This window comes from Pleuronectes platessa, chromosome 10, assembly GCF_947347685.1.
Source record: "Pleuronectes platessa chromosome 10, fPlePla1.1, whole genome shotgun sequence".
NCBI lineage: Eukaryota > Metazoa > Chordata > Actinopteri > Pleuronectiformes > Pleuronectidae > Pleuronectes > Pleuronectes platessa.
In genome coordinates, this window is record NC_070635.1 from 4,091,106 (window position 1) to 4,104,881 (window position 13,776).

At 43.9% G+C, this 13,776-nt stretch overlaps 1 protein-coding gene across 5 annotated transcripts; it reads left to right on the forward strand.

The window, feature by feature from the left end:
- Window positions 1-1,385: 1,385 nt before the first annotated feature.
- Window positions 1,386-11,547, forward strand: LOC128448943 (protein rapunzel). Of its 5 annotated transcripts, none has more exons than XM_053431828.1 (3): window positions 1,446-1,541; window positions 8,975-9,038; window positions 9,163-11,547. In XM_053431828.1, the coding sequence occupies exon 3, from the start codon at window positions 9,190-9,192 to the stop codon at window positions 10,366-10,368; it is 1,179 nt and encodes a 392-aa protein (XP_053287803.1). In that variant the 5' UTR covers window positions 1,446-1,541; window positions 8,975-9,038; window positions 9,163-9,189; the 3' UTR covers window positions 10,369-11,547. The 5 variants fall into 5 exon arrangements, with proteins under 5 accessions (XP_053287800.1, XP_053287803.1, XP_053287801.1 ...); XM_053431827.1 differs by lacking the exon at window positions 1,446-1,541 and adding an exon at window positions 5,325-5,483; XM_053431829.1 differs by lacking the exon at window positions 1,446-1,541 and adding an exon at window positions 5,567-5,712.
- The last annotated feature ends 2,229 nt before the right edge of the window (window positions 11,548-13,776 follow it).

Sequence of the window (13,776 nt, forward strand, 5' to 3'; positions counted from 1 at the left end):
AAGAAAACAGCAACCAAAACAAAAAATTTACATAAAACGACCCCAGATTATGAATCATGAGAGAGATTCCCTGCAGTTAGCTTTGCAACCATGTCCGGTTGATATGCACACAACGCTTCCTGCCAGTCCCCCCTCAGCTGGCTGTCATTATCTCAAAAAGTTCAGCTATGTTTCCACCTGGTGAGCCCACACAGCCACAGACAACAAAGGCAAAGCGTCTCTACGGATCCAACACTTTCCATCGACGCTGCAGCCAGAGCCTCTTAAACAGGCCGACGTCTCAGGCTCCAAATGTCGGGACGCTGCATGTGAGTGTTGTGCAATTGTGTTTTTTCTTTGGCAGCAAAAATTCAGCTCTTTAGAGGGATTCTGTCTGGGAAACAAACACCCGGCACAACACTCGGAGGGAGCAAGTGAGGTCATCCAGCTCAGGCCTTGACTCTGTGTATGTGTGTGTGTGTGTGTTCCAGCATCAGCGTGTACCACCCATCACGCCACATACTGTGGAGTCCCTGCGAAAGCTGAACTCTTTGCTTTCTGATGGTGCGTTAAGTGTGAGATCTGACAGTGGGACGCCACCGGAGCGAGGCGGGTGGTGGTTTGACGAGCTCGCCAAACCCTCTTCCACCCGGCTGACCGGCATCAACTCACTGCAGACATCCTTCCCTCCTCTTCCTGTTCCCGCCTATCTGTGCTGGGCTGACAGTGACATGGAGCTGTGTGTGTGTGTGTGTGTCTGTGTGTGCTGTCATGGCGTGTGCTCAGAAACACAGAGCGTCTTTCAGTCTGTGACGGACGGATTCTGAGAGCTCGGCCCCTGCAGGGTGAACGTCCTCCCTGTTGACTCCAGCAGCCAATCGCCTTCCATCACTAATTAAAAGGATTATTCAGCCTTGAACCGTCGTGCATGATGTATTTTGTGTTTTTGTTGCTTCGGGTGCTAACGTGCTCCGAACCCAGGGAGCTGAACTCTGCCACAGTCACTGGAACCAGTGCAGTCACCATGGGAACCTCGTCCAAGCCACAACAAGAGGGGTTTTGTCCTGATGGGCCACTTCGCTGAGCCCCACTGTGACTGGTCTCCTTTTTACACTCTCACTCTCTTTGTCTCTCTTTCTCCAACACACACACACACACACACACACACATGCATACTTGCACATGCACAAAAAACTAGCAACAATTTAGTTTTTTTTCCCAGGGTGCATGGTGTCCCTGCATGGGGGGTGTTTACAGGATGTTATCTGTGTCAGTGCCGGCCCCTCATCCCTCTGAGTGGGTTTCTGAGGAATGCTGGAACGGGATGGAGGAGTTCCAAAAGGGGGAGTGACGAGCGAGAGAGAGAGAGACAGAGAGAGAGACAGAGAGAGAGAGACACAGAGGAATACTTGGAGAGAGAGAGAGAGAGAGAGAGAGAGAGAGAGAGAGAGAGAGAGAGAGAGAGAGAGACTATATATACATCCCAAAGAGGCTGGTGCTCACAGGCACAGCTGGACTACTGGATAACTGGACTCTATCCCACTGGATATTTAACTAGAAAGGTGAGTTTGATCTTCTTTTGCTCTAGTTCTTGATTCTGCATCCCCATCATCTACTTCACCAATTTACCATCCATTTGTGATGTTCTACAAATTAGGAAAAAAAGAAAAGAAGGAAGGAAGAAAGAAAGAAAAAAATTAGAAAGAAGGAAAGAGAAAGAAAGAAAGAAAGAAAGAAAATTTAATTAGAATTGTTTGTTCAGCTTTTCTCTCCATTATTGAACGTGGCCTTTATTATATTCGTTGATTTTATCCTTGATCTTTCCATAAAAGTTGAAATTCTCTGCTGTTGAATACACGGCCCTGGTTCCAGTGAAAGGTCTGAGGGGGGGGGGGGGGATGAGTCCTCTGGGGGATGTGGTTTTGCTACAGACGCACGTACGTGGTCTCCATTAAAGCTCTGGAGCTCCGTAGCAAAGTGTCTCACGGTGAAAGAGGAGACCAGTGTTTGATCAACTGTTCGTGTGGGACTCGCCTTTTTTCTTTTCTCCTCTCACAAAAACGAATTTTACTATTTGTGTTAAAAAGAAGAAAAACTTTAGAAGATATTTCCAAACACAAAGCAAGATAATTACTCAGTAAGTATTTTTCCTTTAATTGGTTTTTAAGAAATTTTTTGTCAGAACGGGATTTCAGTCTGTTATGTAATTGCACCTTCAATTTTTTTATTGTGTCCTTGAGTGTTATTTTCGTGAGCTGGTTCACACAGAAATGTGTTAAAAACACACACACTGATGACATGTGACTGAATTAAGTAAATCTAATTAGTGCGGTTATAGGAAACGCTGTAAAATGACACCACTGATCTCATCACTGCAGCAACTACTGCTGAGCCTATTTTCTTTAACTAATCTGCATTTGTATCTTTTTCTCACGGAAACCTTTAAAAACCCGATATCTCTATAATGGTTTTAATTACGTCGAGGCTGTAATGAGGAGGGAAGAGTGCGATTGCGTTATTGAACAAGTGCAGTGGTTGGGATTTTCTCCTCAGCCCTGGGTGTGCCTTTTTCTCAACTGGATATGGACTCCAGGGAACGGGAGAAACCAGTTAGGTCATATTTTACACCAGATAGCATATTACCGTTACCAGCGTAAATCCCCTCTCCTTTTATTTCCCATGTTGTGAACATCTGTGTTAGTTTTGTGTGTTTGCTATTGTTAGACCAGTGAGATAATGACACCCAGGAGGGCCAGTGCTGCAACGTTGCACAAGACCTCGCGTCATAATTCATGAGCACACAAACCATGTTTGATATTTGTTCTGAGCTGCCATCCATATGTGCCTTGTTTGTGTATCTCAATGAGTTCCTTTTTTTATTTTGTCAATGCCACCAAGGTTTAAAAGACTGAGTCCCTGTCATTAGCTGCGGCTCTGAGGGTGCGGCATGCAACTCGATGCCTACATGTGCTGACATGACCTGCTGCCGGCTCCATTGTAGGATTTTGTTTGTCAGGAAAAATGTCCTGTGAGAAAAAGAATGACTTCATATCAGCTGATGGATTTCTTGCTTTGCCAAATCTAACCAAAACCAAAACAAGAGCCGTATTTTCTGTGAAATGCCATAAAGTCACGCTGTCATGAACTTTACAAGGGTGTCGTGTTTCTTCTACTTTCAGGAACCACCAAGGTCTCTGGCTGTGGAAATCATATTAGCTTAGTTAGCGTGATAAAATCCTAGTGCAAAGATGAACAGTGTGGCAGATTGGCTCGTCCAGAACAGGGACAAGATTGAGAAAGGTGTGGAGATCATGGGGCAGGCCTCCGAGGTGCTGGCTTCCACCGTGGGCCAGCTTCATCCCGTGCTGGAGGCCGTGTTCGTGGCTTCGGCCGAGCTTCTCAGCAACCCGGATGGCAAAGAGGCTCGCTACCTGACCCAGCAATTTGAAATCGTCAACCAGCAACTCGAGGGAATCCAAGATGAGATCGATCAAATTGCCCTGGAGCTGCAGAAGACGTCGATGAACAAGCAGAACTTTGACCGGGAGGCCCAGATGCTCAGCCAGTACGAAAAGTTCCAGGACTTCGTCAACGCCAAGCCGAAGTTCCGGGAGAAGAAGATGGAGAAGTTCCTCAGCCATTACGAGAACACAGAGGGCGACTGGAACTTGGACTCGCTTTACAATTCCGTCACCGGGGAGAACACCTCAGGAGACCCTCTGCTGGACACAGTGGTCGCCACAGAGCAGAGAAGCAGACGAGCAGTTGAGGACTTCTGTGCCCGCCTGAAGAAGCTCTTTGTAGTGGGCATTATCGCCGTCATGGGCCATGCTGCCCTCAAGGAAGGGGCAGTGGGCGAGGACATGGTGAAGAAGTGGCAGGGACGCATGGAGGACGTGGAGAACCTAATGAAAGCCGCAGTGGAAGACTGTACACAGAACTTTGCAGAGCAAGCCAAGATGGACATGGAGCACCAGCTTCAGGAGCATTCCGGCCCTGTTGACGCCGGGTTGACCAAATCCCTCCTGGCTTCACTTGTTAAGAAGTACGACTGGGTGAACTGGTCCATCAGGGCCTTCAGCGACAAGGAGCGCGTGTTCTTTTTCAACTGGCTGGCAGGAAAGAAGTACCACGGCAGCGGAGGCGCCAACTGGTTTGACGTTTTGACCAAGAACAAACTCAAAGTGGTGGTCTCCTTCTGTGTCGACCCCAAGCCCTTCAACAAGAGACAGATCCAGGAGCAGCTGGAGGTGCAGAAGATGAAGGGGAACATGATGACGGTGGCTCTGACTTTGCACAAGAGCTTACCCAACTGCCTGGTCCACGCGGTCAGCCATTACAAGGAGGTGGTGGAGAGCAACAACTTCCCTGAGGATTGTTACTACTTTGGAAAAGACAAGAGAGCCTACCTGTGTATCCACCCTGAGTAGATGAACAAAACAAAACAAAATACACACAAACTGTAGCTGCATACACGAAGAATCAAGCTACAAATACATTCATGAATGTCCCGGAAATCAGATCAATCAGATAAAGACATTTAGTTTAGTAAATATTGTCTGTGTTGATGTATAATCTGCTCTGTCTGCTCACTTGGAATTTTATTCTTCTACAAACAGTGTAAATCTTTCCTCTGCTTGATGATACAGCAGCTTCAGGGTGTTATAGAAGTTTCGGGGGCCATACTTCTCTTAAAGTTCGGGTTGGTTATTCTGGAAATTATTCAACCAATAAATCGCCCCCCCCCCCCCTTCTTGTCAAAGCTACAGAACAAATGAACGTGCACTGACTGACGACATGAAATGATCGGTCATGTCATTTTTAATTGATGACTGTTGGGACGTGAAGAAGATTTAGATATATAAGAAACCGATCTTACCTTTAAGTGTAATGAACCAAATAAAGATCAGATATGACCAGGGGTGGGCAATATGACCATATTAGTCTGCCAGCTTTCATATCTACGGTACCTGTTATCCCTTAATCCATTTAATACCTCCAGGTGTATCACACAAGTGACCACTCCTGGATACAAATGTGTATTTAATAAGTAAAATTATCCGATATCCAATATTTTTCGTTATTTGTCGCTGCTTTTGGTGCAATATAGTTCTGCGGGGGAAATCTTTGGTCCACAATCTTTACCGAGACACTTATGTATGTTTCACTTTGATTTGCAATAAACAACCAATATGAATGCTTCTGTCTTCAATGGTTATTTAACAGCCACTTCTGGATTTCAGCCAACATGTCCGTGTTTATCAAAAGGGTGGAGGTTTCCTCAGAATGAATAACCGCTACAGCAACAACCTGTTATACTCACACGACTGTTTTCCATCCACCGCCCACGTTTTTGTGTGTGTGTGTGTGTTTGTGTGTGTGTGTGTGTTCTGTTTGACTGGGTGTGACTCTGCTCTGTAACGCGAGGAGCCACATGACCAATAGGAGGAGAAAGAAACTCTCTGGAAGTGTCTCTGAACTTCTTCTTCCGCAAACTCTTCAAGGTGAGTCTGAACTAAACCTCTCAAAGTGAACCGGGACGCGTCGAGTAACTGCGAAGTAACGACGGGACACGTTAAGGGGGGGAATGTTCGCTTCACTTTCATCCACTTTACGCGAGTGGCTCGTTTACATAACCGTGCGTCTTTTAGCCTCTTTTACGCACGAGCCTTTAAAACTCCCAACTTACTCCCACGTGTCATAAAAGCAGCTTCGTGTAACAACGTGAAACAGGTGATTGGATGAATCTGCAACATTTTGTTAATGCAGTTTAAACTTTGAAGTGTTTCTCTCGCTGCGGGGCGTTGGTTGCCAGATCCGCTTCACTTTTTCCAGGAAGCGTCCAACTTTTAAGGCGTTGTGCACGTGCGGGTAACCAAAGCTCGATCTGTGGTGTTAACGTGCCATGTTTGTTTGCTTCTCTGGGCTCCGGCTGGAGGACATGATACAATTAGGGGCCTTGTTCTGTGTGGGATCGATATGTTCTCCATTAACAGACGCATTAACGTGGGAGAGGGTTGCTCGCTCTCTCTCTCTCTCTCTCTCTGTGGCCACACTGGCTGAGGGAGAGTCAGCTGACTCAGGGAGGGACGCAGCTCGTGTTTGTGTTCAGAGGAAGAACTGGAACTGGTTAGAATCTGTCCAGAGCCAAGTGGTTCCCAGCACCTGATGTGTTCAGACTGGTTTCATTATTGCTTTTAATCCGAATTCTGTGAGAGGAAGTAGTATTTATAAAATGCCTATAAGGGAACATGTTACCTGAGATCATTGCATCTCATACACTGGTATATTAACAGTTTTTGATTATTACTTGTACTACCAATACCATCAAATAACCATCAAATATGACATGTCACTAATATAAAAGAACAAATGTATTATCAGCAACATGTACATAAAATATAAAAAATTAAGCTACTGCGGTTCTACTGCTCAGGATGGAATTACTTAGAACTTGCTTATTTGAAAGCTTAAATAGGTTTGTTCTCTATTTTGTTTGTTTGCATTCTTATAAACTAGAGGCTTTGGTAAACGTGATCTTACACAGTTATTTAACGGAGAATAACTAGAGTGGAAATGACAGTTTTTAGTACAATTGCTCACAAGTGTGTCAAAGGGTCCCATCGAGACAATTGCTTTATTGACAGTGGTTTAACCTTTAAATATTGTTTGTATTTTATTTGATTATAATATGTATTTTTTATCTGTAACGCGTCTTCTAGTGGGGAATACGTAATACCACACAATGGGAATAAGTAAAAGTCTGTCGGAATTGTACTTTTTACAGTATAATGTGTATTTCCACTACGTCTGAATATTAATGGACATACAAGTGAAATTCTGTGCTGCCTGTGATTATCAATAGTCTCTGTTCCGTCAGTTTCTGCAGCGCCTTGTCTCTGAAAATGTGATTTCTCAGAGCACTTTTATGTTTGAACTAACTGTGTAAAGGTGCCTCACATGCACTTAAGACTGCAGCAGCTCCACAACCCCTGGGAGGATGAGAGAGAGAGAGAGAGAGAGAGAGAGAGAACAGATGAGTGGAAAACAGGAATCACAGTTTTATCACGGTCAAATCAAATAAGATGCAGTAACTGTCAATGCTCTGACATCCTACTGGAATCTCGTGTGCTTTGTTGTGTCTGTTGTCAAATCTTACAAGGAAATTATTCAAGCATTTTGCATCTTTCATCTCACAAACCACAGCTCGCTGTCATTTCAGATCTCAGTTGTTGATGTTGAAATAACATAAAGAAATAGTTTATTTAAGTCTGAATGAAGCTGCATTTGTAGCTTAGCATAAAGACTGGAAACAGGGGGGAACTGCTAGCCTGGCTATGTTGAAGGATTTAAACCTGACAGCTCCTCTGAAGCTCATTGAATCACATGCTGGATATTCTTTGTTTCACAAGCACAGAACTGAATGCTGAATTTACACTTTGGTTTTTGTTGCAGATTAAAAGATCGAGACATAATATGTCAGTTAGTTGATTTTAGAGGTGGTTGTTGACAGATTGTGACGCCGGTGGACTGAGTCAGGTTATGAACTAAGCTTTTTACTGTACACTCAAATGAGTTATGCAATAAGTAAGTCTATCACCGCATTTCACAAGATATCAAACTGTTTTAATTTGAAGAAGGAAGGTGATTCATCTTTGGTCTGAGATGTTGAAATGTAATCACAGTTATGGAATCCGTCGCGGCTGCAGATGTGTGCGATGTATCAGACGGAGGAACAGTTCTTATCTCCCCCCCATGTAGCCAGATAACCCCCCCCCCCCCCCCCGGGACTGAGCAGACCTCAGCAGAAGGAACAAACCAGCTGACGGGTTACTTTCCATTCTCTTGTTTTCCTGGTAACTTGCTGAGTTCCAGTGTAAAACGCACCCTTGCCCAGCAGGTTTCACCGCGTCCACTTTATCACCTCCCACGCCCGCTGCCTTCGTATCGACTGAGGCTGGAGAGAGAGAACTGTGCTGCTGCAGCTCCTGCCTCAGAAACCTGAACATGATGTAAACATTAACAAGGGAGGAGGTTCATAACAGCAATGAAATATGATCTGACTCTGTGAGGCCCAGTGACCAGATTGTCAATAATTCCACCCAAATAACTCATTGCCAGTTTTTTAGAAGGACTTGTCTGAACATGCCTGAGAAATCATCTGTTCCTACTCTCAGTGACTGGGTTAGATTTTCCAAGTCATGTGCACAGCTTGTATTTATGGTGACAAAGTGCAAGATGGGAAGTTACTGACATCACCGAGCATGACAGAATACTGATTATTTATGCGTCATTACTACGATTTGAGGACCTCTCGTCTGGTTTGGCTCAAAGTTGAAGGAGTAGTTTGTCATTTTGGGAGTGAAAGGGATCTGCTTGCATATGAAATTGAATATGAAATAATACTTGTGACGTTTTAACTTGTGTGTTTCATCTGAATTGTACAAGTTGTTGTTTTCTTCACTCTAGAACGGGGCCTTTTATGTTTAAGTACTTTATATTTAAATTCGTTATATTTACATCAGCAGCTGATCCTCTCTACGGAGGCCGCCATGTTTTTCCCAGTAGCTCAAACTTGACAAAGAAACACCTTCTGAGTTTTATGACGACAGACGGCTACCACAGGCTGTCTTTCATGTGTGGAAGGGGAGGGTGAGGTGAGCTGCTACATGCAACTTCGCCACTAGATGTCACCAAATTCTACACACTGAACCTTTAAAGGTTTCTTGTTGACATACTTTCCCATTTTACAGTATATTATTTGACCATATGATGTATTTTAGTAGTAGTCCTGGTTAGGTTTGGTATTGAAGCTCCTCAATGTTTCCTAATATTCCAGAAACTTTATAAACTTTGAACTTTCTTGAGCCTTTTAGTGAAACAGTTAAACCCACACTGCGTCTCCGTCACTGCTGAACTCCCTTGGCATTGTTGACTCATTGCTCACTGGGTGTGACCAGCAGCTCACTCGGCTCTTTCTCTCTTTTCTTATCAGTTTTCACCGTGTGGGGAGAGGAGCAGGAGAGAGAGCCACAGTCCGACAGCACTGCCACAGAACTGTAAGTGAATCTAATAAACCCAACATTTGTTTGTGTCACTCCTATCGCCTCTTTTTATTCATCCCCGGCTGTATTTCTCTGCCTGGATCAACTATTTCTAACCACCCATGTTTGTCCTTGTCAGAATCAGCTTGGAACAACATCAGCAAAGATGGCAAACCAGCTACAGAAGCTAGTAGCAGAGAGGAAGGACATGGTGGAGACTGTGATGGAGGTGTTTGAGCAAGGAGCCGAAGTGGTGGCCAGTATCGCGGGCGACCTCTTCCCCATTTTCTCCATCGCCGCTCCGATTGTCAAACTAGCTCTGGACAATGTGGAGAGCAAAGAGGCCGAGTTCATGAAGGAGCAGTTTCAGAAAGTTCGGGAGCGTCTGGATGTGGTGTCCGAGGAGATTAAGCGGATCAACGATGAGATCAAGAAGAGCGGCATGGATATTGCGTATTTCTCACTGGAGGAGAACATCACCAACCAGTTCAGGAAGTACATGGACATCCTGAACGCCAAACCCAAGTTCAGAGAAGTCAAGAAGAAGCTATTCCTGGATCATTTTGCCAAAACGGGGGGCGACAAAAACCTGAACACCCTCTTCAACGTGGTGACGGGAGATAACTTCTCCGGGGAATCGGTGCTGGAGATCACCCTGAACTACGAGGAGAAAAGTCGCCGGCCGGTGGAGGACTTCTGCGCCAGACTCAAGAAGCTGTTCTGCATCGGACTCATCGCTCTGTTGGGCCACGCCGCTCTGAAGGGGTACGACGAGGATGATGCACTCCTGAAAACCTGGGGCGAGAAGATGAACACCATCCAAGTTAAAATGAACGCTGTGATCGAGGACTGCATCGTCAGCTTCCCCAAACAGGCCGAGCTGGATTCCCGTCGACTCGTGAGAGACGAGTCGCACCTAACCAGTCAGCAGTTAGCTGATGCTATCATAGAGAACCTGAAGAAGAAGTACGACTGGGTCGGCTGGTCCGTGCGTGTGTTCAAGTCGCCTTCGGGCATGTTCGTCCAGAAGAAGAAGGTTTTCCACTGCCCGACAGGGAAGAGTCGCTTCCAGGTCCCTTCATCGGATGAGAAACTCAACGTCTGGGTGTCCTACAGCTCCTCGTCTGAGCCTGTGGACGGGAGTCACATCCAGCAGCTGATCGAGAGTCAGAAGAAGGTCACGGTGAAGAGTGTAGCTGAGTCCCTGTTTGAGCAGCTACCCGGCGACTGCATGGTCCACACGGTGAGAACCAGCAAGGACCTGGCCTGCTCCTGGAGCTTCAGCGATGATCTCCACTACTGGGAGGAGCACAATAACTTTTTCGTCTGCGTTCACTCCTCTTAAAGTTTCAGATGCTCCTAAAACTCTCAAGTCACTCCAGTTTCTTGATGTTTGCACAGATGTAATCACTGAGTGTATTGCTGCCTCTCATATTACACAGTATGTGCCTTAAATCGTCTTTGTAAGTTAATCTTTCTCCTTTTCTAAGAATGTTTGATATTTGTTTCTTGCAGAGATGAGATGCAGAAACCACCAGTTCTTATTTTTTTTACTTCCTGATCTCTTATAGTTGTACTTTGCTTCCTTCTCTACAGAACTCACCTCTCGTGACTTATGTTCTAGATTCCTCTCTTGGTATGAAAGTTGTGGATTTTGAAATTTGACAATATCGAAGCTAAGAGATTCTATTTTTAGATGATTGTATTTAATACCGTAGTCGTAAAGTTCAGGAGGATTAGCTGTTTTGTTACAGGGGGATATCTTGGGAAACAAGAATCCATCTGTCGTCCACAGATCATGTTTTGTAGTGATAAGCAGTGACCTCACCCTCCTGCGGACACTCAGACTCACATTCACTCAAACCAAGAGAGAAAATGGCTCCTGACGTTCACACAGACTCTAACAGAAGAACTTAGAGTCTAAGAGAAAAATAGTAAACCTCATAACTGGCTGCAGGAAAGCACAAGAAAGCAAAAGGCCTCAAACAACATGGCACCCATGACACTTTATTTACATTCCGAGGCGTTGTGACGGAAACACTCTGTTTACGTGCAGAAGCCTTTCACAGCTCTGGTTGTGTCACATCTTCAGCGTGTGATACTTCTACCTGAAAGAATTTCTACTTCATTTACTTTTTTAGAATATTTACTTTTTTATTTTTATTTTGGGGGATTTTATTATCTAAATCTATATAAACTAACCACTGACACTGCAGAAATATCCTTTGCATCACTGACCTGTTCTCTTTGTGTTGTGTTATTGAACACCACTGAAATCGGTTCCTTTGTATATTGTGTTTATTAACTTTGTTAGTTCAATTCCTGTATTTTGAACATTTTATCATCTGATAAGAACAAGCCCCATATTTACTTAGATTACTTAGGGGAAATGTTTGCACCTTCGTTTTTTCATTCCTCCATTTGCATACGGTGTGTTTGGGATGTGAGTCGTCTAAGGTTCAGAATGCTGTTGGTTCAGCAGTGAATGTAATAAATCTACCAAATAAACTCAAGTTACACATCATCGGTTTTTATGTTTTTGTGCAGTCGCAGTCTGTTTATCGTTTCAAAAGAAAAATATATAATGGCTAATATCTGAACACGTTAATTTATCCAAATGTGTGAACATCATACTCTAAATGTTCACGTTCTTGGTAACATTTTATTTTCTTAGAATCAACACTCACAAGTCCCTTTTAAATTGTTGCTTTGAGAAATATTTAAACATTGAATAAATCTCTAATTAAGACAATTTATATATTTTTTGCAACTTTTCTTTATTTATACTGCAGCTTCAACACATGTTCATATGATAACACTTATATTTACAGACAACTACAATGTTATTTAACTGTATAAACCAGTCCTCAGGTGGTGTTAAAGTCAAGTGTTGCTATTATATCTATTTCTGTAACATGTTGTTGACTCTTAAACTGGAAACCTGCACAAAATAAGTGTTTTTCTGCCATAGAAAAGTCAGATGTCAGCATCAGGAGCAGAGTAAGAAAAAACAAGAAGTGCCATATTAATATCAACTCCTCTGAGGTGTCACAGTGATATACAGCTTAGAAAGAAAGAGGATATTCTGGTTTGCTGGTTAGGAAACACCCATAGTGCTCAGTAATTACGTGGTTGTGGCTTTTCTATCTTCGTCACATAGGCTCAAGTGGCCAGACACTAACCAACAAGTGCAAAGGAAAACAAGTGGGTCAAAGATCCTTGTCTAAATGTACATGTTTCATTTTTTCTTAGCGTGGACGTTAGCAGAAGGAAACTGGGTCAAGAATCCAAGGTTTAAATATAAACATTTATTCCAAAAATGAGATATACTGATTTGAAGTTTTTGACTTTATGATTTAATAAGGAAACACACTGCGACTAAAACAGTACCTGTACCTTAATTCATTTAATCCTCTGCAAAGGTGACGTCTAGCTGTTGAATTTGACCTCTGACCTTTCATGCCAGCCTGAAAACTCAATCTTTTAACACATTTGACTTCATCACAAAATGAATGTGGCGATCATGAAATTAAAGAAGAAGATAAAACAGTAGGTTTCTCACAATGAGGTCAAACACACACGTTGCTTTGTTTGGCCATTGAAGGGTGAGAACCTCTGGTGTAGTGCCACATGGTCAAGGTCATTTTATTTTATTTATCCAGCCTGTTATCACAAGAAAGTCTCAACAGACTGAGAGGAGCCAGGGAAAAGTCAGAGACTGAGGCCAAAACAAGAACAAACTGATACTGTGACATTCCTTGAAACAAATGGAGAAGGTGCAAGAGGACAATAACATGGATAAAATCATAGGACAAGGGAACTGCTTCATATAATAAATATTAATTCTCAAATAAAGAGCAGAGTCTTAAACTCGGGGGGCTCACAGTGTCTGATGAAAATGATTCCTGGCGCAGGGAGGAGACAGAGCTTGTTGTCTGGATACCTGTTTGCCAATGGAACGAAGCTGAGACAGCAGGAATTTAAAGTTTCCATTCGCTTCTTAATGAACCGAAAATCTCTGATTTTCCACTGGCAGCTCAGCCACTTACATCAGTGCTCACCCAGACGCTCACTCTGCTGCATCAGCAGGAAAGAAGCTTCCAACAGAAACGGCCTGAATTGATCCACACGGACAAACTTTTCCACTTGTCGAAGTTTGGATCTGAATCTTACCGGTGAACTTGAAAAACTGTGAAATCTCTCAAACTGAATGAAATAGGGATCAAATTACAAAGTGAAAATAATGTAATCACTTTTGCATATCCAAATAAAACAGACATAGAGTTTAAAGGTGTAATAATAAAAACCACAGATCTATCAGAAGCTCCTTCCTCCCTCTGCAACTCCAGGCGGACTTCTGTCGACCCCCAGGTGGGTTGAAGGGCCCGCCGACCCAAAACGGTTGAATAGGTGAAGTGATGCTGTTCATCAGACCAGAATTACTCTGCCATGAATATGATTTGGCCACAGAGTCCTGCATTGAGCGCCGGCCCCATCAGGTGACCTCAGGAACGCAGAAAAACATCACGCGGCAGCGGAGAGATTCGTCCGACTTGCAGGAAGACATTGTGCTGGCACCCGGCACCACGATGCAACCCGGAACGCACACTTAATCCAGCGTGAATGGAGAAAGCAGCCATTTTGGTTTAATCAGATGGTGCATGTGGGCCTGTGTGTGGGAGGGGCTTGGTCTCTGAAGGGCATGGTCAGCTCAGGGCTCTGAATGCAGCTCAGTTCAGGAGCTTGTGTTTGT

Coding starts and splice junctions, on each gene's coding strand:
- LOC128448943 (XM_053431825.1), top strand. CDS start 3,228: ATGAACAGTGTGGCAGATTGGCTCGTCCAGAACAGGGACAAGATTGAG.